Below are 11,470 nucleotides of genomic sequence, written 5' to 3'. Positions count from 1 at the left end.
AATTCATTTCGATCATTTCAGACTCAGACACAACAAACATGGCAGCTGTCGAAATACTATTTAATAATCTATTTGGTACACCTGTTATGGTGTTCACTTCTTTTCTTGAAAACTCTTTACGGTACTAGATAATGAATGTGTCATTAAAAATGTATGAACCCTATCGTCAATGCCTTATAAGAAGAACAGTTGCAATAATTCTTCTCCAGTTTGTAAAATGCGTATACACCATATATATCATGATGTTTATTGATCTCTGTGCAATATAATGAAATTTTGTATATGTTTATTTTAACTTAAACTTTATGTTACGTTAGGGATTCTTTACAACTTATTATCTTAAGTTATGTAGTAATACGTTCGGTGCTGTTGTGGTTTTTAAACTGCCGTTTAGTTTCGGTTTTTTGGTTTTTGTATATCTGCGATGGAGTGGCACGTGTGATAAATGTTGTGTGTAAGAAGCATATCGACGGGTCTAATTTGTGTCAAAAGTGATAAAGTATAAAATACGAGATTATTAACTGGATGTAAGAAAAACAACAACAATATATATATATATATACATATATATCAACAAAAACCAGGAAATACAGCCCTTAACGATATTTCAAGTAAGATAGATTCATTAACAACTTATGGAAGAGTTAAGAATACAGTCATTTCTGTCATACATAATTAGTTTATACCGTTTACAATACAATTTTAGTTTTACAGTTTAGTCTAACGTTAGGACTTCGTTAAACTGTAATTTTTAGTATTATTAATAATAAAATTATAACGCAGGAAATTGGTATCTGAAGACAATTCTTGCGCTGAATGTTTGATGTCATCCGGTTGGAAGACATATCTTGTTATCGAAATTTTAATTTGACCAGTTTCTATAGAAAATCGCAAATTGTTCTCTTGAATTAGGCCTTGGGCTACTGTTAATTATTTTGTAACCTTAAACAAGTTTTCAATCTGCTGTTGCTCCCCCTCTTCAATTTATTTGTTAGTCCGAGTGAACATTAAAGTAACTAGCCACTTGCTAGTTCAAGTTTTGGCCATTTACATTAGTTTATCATGCTGTCAGTATCAATGAGGCAAAATTGCACGATGTTTCAAAGTTTTGGCGCCGACTAAAGTCCAGTTTTTGATTGTACAAACTAACATTAACAAAATCATACTCATTTGAAATTGTTAGTACAGCCAGTTATGGTTGTGTCATGCTTGAACTCAAATAGGTTTTAATCAGTATTTTTGTGTTTGAAAAATCATATTTATCCACTAGAATAGTGATGGTTAAAGTCAGCAGAATTTTTAGTGTGACAAAGCTGTTGGGATGGGATGATGTTAATTTGTTCTTGCCTATTTATTCTGATACAAAATAAGACCAGTATTTCTTAGGAAGAAACATTTTAGTCACTCTTCATGAAAGGATCTGCTACTTTCCTTCTCTAATGCTAAGTTTGCTATTTAATCACTTTTGAGTTAGTACTGTTTTATTTATCACTTCTTTTATAACAAACATTTTACAAAGTTAAAAATAATTTGACAGAAGATAATTTTTACCTTGTATACTTCCTGAACAAAAATAAAAAGATTCCATAGTCTATCCAGTTCAGGGCTCACTTGTTTTACATGTTCAGAAGACTCTTGACAAACTTGTAGCTACACAGTTTTTTGATTTTTTTTGTGTGTACACATCCTTTAAAAATTTAGAATTTGTATGTGTTATATGCAGCATTTTTAAATTACCAGGAATTTTGTATCACCTATTAGAGAACGACCTTCAGTGTTGTCTGCTTCCCAGGGAAATTCCTTTTGGAGATGGGCAAGTGAAATTTGAGTAATGGTTGTCTTACTGAGCATTAAAATATTGTATACTGACTATGATAAGAGATTGACATACCAGTGCTTCAGTTAATTTTTCCTGTAAGAAAATCCTTTTCAGAATTCTGTCAATGAAAGTTAATTTGAATTTTTTTATAAAATGCAGCAGTACCATTGTGATATAAAAGGTAAATTAGATACTTATGAATTATTTTATCATTTCAAAAGGTGAAATTTGGTACAGGATTAAATTAATAAATTAATTTACCAAATGTAGTTATAAGACAAATAACAACATTATAACTTTTCATTTATTTTTTTAAACAAAATTGTTTCATTCACAAGTGCAACAACAGAAATGTCATATAGTTAAAGAGCCTTATTTTTACAACTCTAGTGTGTGAACTGCACATATCTTGTACAGAAATACAGAACTTTATAGTAAAGCACCCATTATTTACTGTACTACTGTTAAAGTTGTAATAGCTGTATTTGTTTTTATATGAGAGTAAAACAACATCTCAGTATTTTTTAAGGCTGTACATGGCTGATTTTTGGTGTGGAATTAAACCAGCACACTTCTTATCCCCTCGGTGTGGATTCCTGTATGTAGTTAGGGAGCTTCCGAGGGAAGGTTCTGTTCTTTCTGGTTACCTCCTCTGGGATCTAAACATCCACCCACGTGTTTGCTGTGTGTGGTGACCCGTGAAGGGGAGGAGAGGATCTTGGTGGTTAAGGGGTCCATCCCTAACACACCACTTTGGCCTTGAATTCCTGTAGATGGGCAGCCTTTGGGTGGCCCCCCTTGGGTCAGTTGGCTGGTCCACTTGGGCGAGTCAACCAAGTACCAGTGTTGGAAGTTCTCAACGGGTGTTGTGGACATTGTGTCTGATGCTGGTGTTTGGGTACAGAGCTCACAAAACCCTGGCATTGCTGCAATGTCCTTGCATGACATTGTAGTGCGTCCCTTCATAGGGCTCCATGGTGGGAAAAAAATTTTCTTTTTTTCCAATGGATCCTCCTATGAAAAATTTAAATAAAATAGTGAAAAAACAGTCAATAGGTAAATGACCACGTCTTGAAGACTCTGAGCAGCAATCTTCAACATCTGTAACACATGTACCTCATTTTCTTATATTACATTCTCTTTCAGAAAAAAACTTTAGGGCAAATGTTCCCATTTTTTATTCAGAAGGGACTAGAGGGACTTGCTGTCTCTCCAAAGTCAGTAAAGAAGCTTTAATCTGGAGACATATTGGTTGAAACATCCACATCCCAACACAGTGAACTCCTCTTGAATTCAAAGGCAATTGGGGTCGTACTTATTGAGGTTACCCTTCATGCTACCTTGAATTTATCATGAGGAGTTATTGTTGAGAGGGATTTGAAGAACGTCACCGAGTCAGAGATTCTCGCTGGTCTCTCCACTCAAGGCGTTTCTGCAGTGAGGTACATCTCCACTCGCAAAGATGGAATTACACTGCAGACAGATTTCCTCATTTTGACATTTACATCACCACGTGCACCTGCCACCATCAAGGCAGGTTATCTAAATTGCAGGGTGTGGCTGTACATTTCAAACCCTCTCCGATGTTTCCAATATCAGAGGTTTGGCCACTCAAAGACATCATGTCGTGGTTCCCTGACATGTGCTCATTGTGGTGGCAAGTACCACAATGTCTATGAGTGTGACACGGACTCACATTGTGTCAACTGCGATGGTTCTCAACCTTTCTACTTTTGTTCTTGCCCTAAATAGTTGGAGGAAAAAGAGGTGCAGCATTTGAAAATGACTCATAACATAAGTTATTCCGAGGCTTGGAAATTGCTGTCTGCCACTTCATCTCGGACATATGTTGCTGCACTTCATTCCACAACTACAGTGGGAGTGCAGACAGATCTCTCTGTGCTTCCAAGAGAATCATTTTCAAAACAAATGAAAAGCCTTTTGACCTCCATGGTTAAAAAGGTTGATGAATCAACTTCTACACCCATCTCTGTTCCTTCCGTACATTCCAACAAACCTCAAGATCCACATCCTTTTGTTTCAAATACAGGCATTTCTTCAGATACATCTTTTTCTCCCACCCCAAGATGCAAAACAATCATTCGTTTGCATCCTCAGTCACTGGAATCCCCTTCCAACAACAAAGACCTGTCCAATCAACGAAGGGCAGGCTCCATGGAGGCCGATAGACCTCCGAATAAGGACAGTAAGGAAAAAATATGTGGTCATAAACAGAAGGGTTCTCCAGCCACTTCGCCTATCTGTCATTAAAAATGGCCACCTTGATACAATGGAACTGTCAAGGTTTATGTCCTAATCTGGATGACATCAAAACACTGATTGCTTCCTACCATCCTGTATGTCTTTCTTTACAAGAATCATTCCTGAAACCTGCCGATACAGTCACCTTTCAGCAGTTTTCTCTGTTCAGAAATGACAGGTTGTGTGATGGATGAGTACATGGAGGGGTGGCACTGTTGGTTTATCAGCACGTGCCCACCCTAACTTTGTCACTCAACAAACCCTTGGAGGCTGTAGCCATCCGTATTTCCTTTGGTCATACCATCACTGTTTCTTCTCTCTACCTGTCACCTGGAGAGACATATAATGAATCAGACCTTGATGCTCTCGTTGAACAGTTGCCATCTCCCTTTCTTATCCTGGGGGACTTTAATGGACATCATCCCCTTTGGGGAAGTGCTGTTATTGAGAGGAGGGGTCACTCTCTGATCACAACTGTTCTCTTTTCAACACTAGTTCTTCCACTTATTTCATGCACCTAGTCAGTCCTTTACCACTATTGATCTCTTGGTTTGCTTCCCTTCATTATTCTCCCATTTTTCATGGAGGGTTGACAATAATCCACTAGGCAGTGACCATTTTCCTATACTTTTGAGAGAGACTGGCCATGGTCAATGCCACCCTACCTGCATGCCCTGGTGGAAGCTGGATAAGGCAGACTGGTCCACTTTCACTGCTCTCGCAGAACTTGATTCTGCCATCATCAGTCATCCATCAATAGATGATTGTGTGGCAGCGGTAACTGACCGTATTATACAAGCAGCTGCTCAGTGTATTCCTAAAACCTTGACACGTTTTCCATGATATCCTCGTCCATGGTAGAATCCTACCTGCCACATGGTACGGAAGGCTCAAAAACAGGCCTGGGATACTTTCCGTAGATATCCCACACTTTCAAACTGCATTGCTTTCCAACAGGCCCATGCACATGCTAGGCGGGTAAGACATCAAAGCCAGAAGGAATCTTGGATTAAGTTCACAACTCGCATATCTTCTACCATGAGTTCCAAGGTCATATGGGACAGGGTTCAAAAGGTCAGTGGGCTCTACAGTTCTGTCCCCCTCTCGATCTTACTCCCTGATGGCCAAGAGGTAGCTGATGTCTGGAGCATTGCCAATAGTCTAGGTGAAAGCTTTTGCCGGGTATCTAGCACTTCTGCTTGTTCCTCCACCTTCTTAGCCATTGAGACTCTGGCAGAGTGTTCACCTCTTTCCTTTCAAACTGACTGTCTCTTTGACTATAATCGACCCTTTACACTGGTGGAACTGAAAATGGCCCTTCATCGGTCTGGCAGTACATCTGTTGGACCTGATAATGTACACTATGACATGCTATGCTATCTCTCTCCTGCTTTTCTTGATATTCTTCTAATTGTTTTTAACTGGATCTGGTAGGAGAATGTTTTTCCTAATGCCTAGTGCCAGGCTATTATCTTACCTTTCTCTAAGATTGGGAAAGATCCCAAGATTCCTTCAAACTACTGTCCAATTGCTTTGATGAGCTGTAAGACCTTCGAAAGGGTGGCTTATGCTTGTCTTGTTTGGTTCCTCAAATCAGACAACCTCCTCTGGCCCACCCAGTGTGGGTTTCAACGACAGCACTCCACCACGGATCACCTAATTTGACTTGAAACATCAATCAGAAAAGCCTTTCTCAAATGACAACATCTTGTATCAATATTCTTTGACATTGAGAAGGCTTATGACACAACACAGAAGTATTGCATTTTGTGAGACTTCCATATATATGAATTATGTGGCCATTTACCCACGTTTATTAAAATTTTTTTAATGGACAGGAGATTCCAAGTTTGTGTGGGTTCGACACTTTCCCGTTCTTTTCTACAGAAACTTGGGGTCCCTCAGTGCTGTGTTTTGAGTGTCACATTTTTCAGTATAAAGGTATAATGCCATCACTGAACAACTCCCTCTCACTGGTGCAAACGGGCTCTATGTCGATGATTTTTACATCTCATGTCAGTCGTCGAACATGAGATATATTGAGTGGCAACTACAACCTGCCCTCTATCGTTTACTGAAGTGGACCATGGCAAACGGCTTTAATTTCTCTCTCTCTAAAATTGTTTGCATGCACTTTTGCCATCAGTGGGGTATTCACCCTGATCCTGAACTCTATATCAGTGAAATTTCGCTGTCTCTGGTACCACACGTTAAGCAGCTACAGGTCAAATGTTGTACACTAGCACTGAACATTCTTTGTGTCCTCTCTACCACCACTTGAGGAGTAGAATGATGTTCTATGCTAAAGATATATCGTGCTCTTATTTGATTGAAACTTGACTATGGCTTTGCCATACCCTCAGCCTTAAAAATGTTGAACCCCATTCATCATCAAGGACTTCGACTCTGCACTGGGGCTTTCCGCCCCTCCCCAGTTCAGAACTTATACGTAGAATCTCATGAACCTTCCCTGCACCTTCGCCGTTTGCAACTGTCTTTACTATATTCTTTGAAACTTTGTTTCTTACCAAAGCATCCCACCTGGAGATATGTTTTCCTTCCTCGGTGAGCCATACCTTTTCAGAACAGACGATCTGCCATTGCTCCTTTTGGCCTTCGCGTCCAGATACAATTGGATGAATTGGGTCTGTCCTTGGATTCTGCAGTGCTATCCCATTTCACCATGGCTTATTACAGTCCCCAAATGTGACTTTTCTTTAAGTCATCTGAGAAAGGCAGATACTCCCAATTGGAAGTACCGTCTTTTATATACTGAATATCTTCGAACAATCTTTCCATTCCATTTTATACAGATGGTTACACATCAGGTAACTCTATGGGCTCTGTCATGGTTTGTTGCGGTTCGGTGGCTGCGTACAGAATCCCTTCTACAGCTTTTTTGTTTACTGCTGAACTGTATGCCATTTCTCTTGCCCTGGATCATATTGAAGCTAAGTAGTACTCCAACTGCACTATTTATACTGACTTCCTTAGTTCTCTACTGGCTTTGAAATTGCTTCACATTGGCTCACACCCTGTTCTCGTTGATATTCAAAACTGACTGGCCCATTTCTCATTAACATCTACTTCTATCCAGTTTTTCTGGATACCAGGCCACATTGGTATTTGCGAGAACAAGCTTGCAGACATGGCAGCTAAATCTATCTGCTCTGGCATTATCACCACTGTGCCTATTCCATACATGGACTATGGTCCTGTATTCAAGGCTCGGCTCTGTGCCAGCTGGCAGTAAACTTTGAGTGAGCAACGCGACAACAAGCTTTTCTAAATAAAACCCTATATTGGACTTTAGCCGTCTAGCTTCCATAAGGATCGGAAGGAGGAAGTTGTTCTGACTAGACTACGCATTGGTCACAGTTTTTTAACTCATCATTTTCTTTTATATGGAACTGATGCACCAATATGTAGTCTCTGTAACACTCAGGCCACAATTAGCCACATTTTACTTTCTTGCCATCTTTACAACTCTCAACAACGGCACCATTCTTACACTTTTCGGTCCCAAGGTGTGTCCGTGACATTAGACAGTGTTATTGTTGATGGTTACACTGTCCGCCTTGATAATGTTTTTAGTTTTTTAAAGGCCATTTATCTTTTTAATGTTATTTAAGTGTTTTATATTTATACATTATACCTTTTCTAATGTGGTTCCCTTTTAAGAATCACAATCTCTCTAGTTCGATTTGAAATTAGAAAATGGCTGTAGCATTAAGTAACTCGACACCAGGACTTGAAAGGTCAACTTCAGGTGACTAACAATGCTGTTTGAACTACCCGTTAGTCATCCTGTTGAATTATTATTACAATTTTGCTGCATGTTTTTTAACACTTTTATTACTTTACTTTTTGATACTGGCCATAATGACACATAACCCAGAATCAGGGCTGGAAAGGCCACCTTCAGGTGACTGACAGTGGTTCTTGTACTTACCTGTTAGTCTTCCTGGTGGGTTATGATCATTACCATTATGATACAAAAAGTCCTTTATAACTTTTCTTATTCTGCTTTCTCTTTTAACATTGTAGACTAGGTATCAACATTGGTTTTATGCTTTTTCTGTTTTTCAATGCTGTTTTGTTTTACCTTCATTTCCTTTTATGTATTTTACTACATTTACTTTACTTTTACCTATTTACTGGACATTTGGTGCATATAACCTTGCTGCTTTGTGCCATAAAACACTAAATCAACCAACCAACCACTTCTTATCTGTAGTGCCGATATACTGGTGTCAAATTGGTCTGTAAACATGTCATTTTGAGATATCAGTAAAAAGGGATTTTTGCTGGAAATTGAAGGATTAAAATGTGAATACTGATAAAACTAAAGTTTCAGATGCATGTTAGATATGCATGTAATGAAAATAGCAAGTTGAGTTGGGAGAACTGAAAGTTAATAAACTTCTTAAGGTGTGCAGAGACATGGTGCTCTATATACTTGAATGATATCTAGGATAAAACTTGAAGGATTTAATCAAAGTAATTTATGAGGCACAAGATGTTTAGAGGAGCTTGATTCAGAATTTTTAGAAATCTGGAAAAAAATTTATTTCATAGTATATTGGGAATAAGAACTTGAATATTTCATGTATTTATTTAAGCTTCATAAACAGATATGTAAACCTTTTCTTCAAGAAAGTTATACTCAAGTTAGAGCTTTAAACTTGTGATGTGGTGTGAACTATTTGTTTAAATTTCTGTAAACCTTGGGTGGTTAAGTAACTAACATGCGACTATATACATGTAGACTTTAGGTACACTAGTGAACTGTAGGTTCATCTAAGTCAACCCATCCATTAAACTAAACTTTAATATAAAACACTCAAAGCCAATCTCTATTATTCAAATATTAGCAGTTTTCCTGTAAACTCCCTTACATTTATTTTATCAATCACATTGAAGGCAATCATTTCCAAATGCTGACTACCTATTAAAAAAACAGTCTCAACTGAAGATAACTCTTGCCTTCCCAAAATGTATATTTGTGTCCTCTACTCTTATAACTCTCACTATTATGTATGAAAAAGCATGATGCATCAACATGAACAATTCCATAAGAAACGTGAACACCTCAGTCAGAATCCGTTTAACTCAATTTTTTTCAAAAGAAACTAATTTCAGAGATTTTCACTTTTCCTCTTATGATAACTTTTACTTCTTGGGTATCATCCTAATAGCTATCTCAACTCTTTTTAAAGTTCAATGCTATTTCAAACATAAGGATCCCAAGACACAGCATTCCAAATATGACCTAACTGGTGACCTATACAAAGAAATTATAACCTCTATAGACTTTATATTTAACATTTCTGTAGATAAAACCTAAAATACTATTTGTCTTGCAACTTGCAACACCATTTTGCTGGGATGGCTTGAGAGACTTATAAAACTCAGTACCAAGATTAATTTCTTCTATGACATTATTAAAGTTATTCCAGTCAGACTTATAATTCAAGTTATGATAACCTACATCACTTCCTATAAGTAAAAACCATTTGTCATTTCTCAACTTGCCAACTAATTCAGTTTTTTTTTTTTGTAAAGCAGCATTTTCCTCTTTACAGCCAGTAATGTCCAAGACTTTTATGGAAGGGTGGCCTGCCATCTTGTTTTATAATATTTTTATTTAATACATCTTTGACTTAGTCAGCTGATTGTTAATCTATAGTTTTGTATTTAAATTTAATGTACTCTAAAAGAACTTGTTCATGTAAAAATATGATTCACATTTATATAAATGCAGCAAACATTGTACCTATGGAGTATGAAACAAATATTCTTTTTCATTAATTTTGCTAGAAGTGAGCATGTATATTTCAGAAAAATTGTGTTGTTTATCAGATACATTTTTTTAGTAGTACATGTTAAAGTTATTATATAGGTTTGTTGAACTAAGGATTCTTCTACGATGGGTTTTTGTGACTTGTTGGCAATAAATTAAAAAATAAACTAACAGCACACACTTCCCATGTTTTTTTCAAATAATATATATAATCAGAACAAGTTAAATGTTTATACAAAGTTCTTTACACCATGGCAGTCATAATTTTATCTTAAACACTATACAGCTCTTTTCTTCTTGCCAAAAGCCCACTTTGGCCAATTTAGTCGTTGAGCCAAACTGTTTCTTCTCTATTTCTATTACAATAGCATTCATGTATAGTTCATTCATGCTGTTGTTGAGTTTCGTGGTTGTATCTTATACTTCAAAAATTGCCCATTCTTTGTATTTTCAAGAATCATTTGCCTTTTGCCATAGTCCACTCAGGCTGATTTAGTTACTTTACAATACCACAAGATAATGTGCTCTCCTTATCTCTTTGAAATTGTTAATTTCACCCTGTTATATTAACCATTAGGCCTTTTGCTCCTACAGTGATTAACTTTGCATTTATCTTTACTCTGATTGATCTTCTTCCAGTGACTTTACTCTCTTATGCTCATTTTTATCTTCTTGTTGTTATTTATATATCTATACACAAGACATTTGATAGCTTCAACATCAATGAATTATAAACACAACTTACAGTTCTAACTGAGTTATGTGACCAAACATGTCATAATTATTGCCTTCAATACTGTTGCTTTTAACTCTCTTGTTAGGGAAAAAATCATGAAATATTCTCTCATAAGTAAATAATACCTAAACTAAACAGTTTTTAATATCTGATGCTATTGTTTAACTTAATTTTTACTTTCAGCTATCATTATTACATGTTTTAATTTTTCATAGTTTATGATATGTATTGTAATTACTTTATTATATCTTCTATTTTGCTTTCAACTTATCTTGTACTTTTAAGATACATAAGTATTGATTAAATATCTGGTGTTTACAGGACTTCTGAAGTTGAAACTTGAAATAAGTCATGTATAATTCTGTTCATCTGATGATATTTTATTTTCATTATTTATTTTCAGAGAGGATGAGTAACAACCTTTGTAATGAGTGGAAACTGTTAGATGATGTGTTAAAGATGATGACAAGCAAGGATTCCTTAGTTCAAATCAAGATTGTTAAACAGGTGATTGTTAGAATGTTTTAATAGTTTATTATTCACGTTGTAAGGTTGTTTTGGAATGAAAGAAATTAAGATAAATTACTGTAGAATATATTGTACATTTATCAAACTCTTCACTGACCTCTAAACATGCATATCTGATCAAAATGTAAGTTTCCATGTTTATTTATACTAATCCAGGCAAACTATCCCCACCACCATAAAATTAAATAGACTATTCTTTAAGTTAAAAATTAAAAGGGAAAATGGCATTCCTAATAACCCATCTAGATTTAAATTCCTAAACTTAATAGATACTAGCTGTCATATTTAGAAAGTACAGGTAACTTTGTTAATCTTGAAATAC

At 36.3% G+C, this 11,470-nt stretch overlaps 1 protein-coding gene across 6 annotated transcripts in view; it reads left to right on the top strand.

Annotated features, from left to right (window-relative positions):
- Positions 1 to 324: 324 nt before the first annotated feature.
- The window catches only part of LOC143222992 (tRNA (32-2'-O)-methyltransferase regulator THADA-like), a 200,513-nt gene continuing 189,367 nt past the window's right edge, over positions 325 to 11,470 (top strand). For 2 of the 6 annotated variants that reach the window (XR_013012601.1, XM_076450322.1), the window contains exons 1-2: positions 326 to 611; positions 11,024 to 11,127. Coding sequence is in view for 3 of the 6 variants with exons in the window: in XM_076450322.1 (XP_076306437.1) it covers positions 11,029 to 11,127 (99 nt within the window). In the remaining 3 variants the exon portion in view is untranslated. Of the gene's footprint in view, positions 612 to 11,023; positions 11,128 to 11,470 lie in introns of all 6 variants that reach the window. The other 4 variants (XM_076450319.1, XM_076450317.1, XR_013012602.1 and 1 more) reach the window with 3 other exon arrangements.

The sequence above is a fragment of the Tachypleus tridentatus genome, chromosome 8 (assembly GCF_004210375.1).
Source record: "Tachypleus tridentatus isolate NWPU-2018 chromosome 8, ASM421037v1, whole genome shotgun sequence".
Classification (NCBI taxonomy): Eukaryota; Metazoa; Arthropoda; class Merostomata; order Xiphosura; family Limulidae; genus Tachypleus; species Tachypleus tridentatus.
The sequence above is the reverse complement of the archived record's forward strand: the minus strand, read 5'-3'. Positions and strand labels throughout refer to the sequence as shown.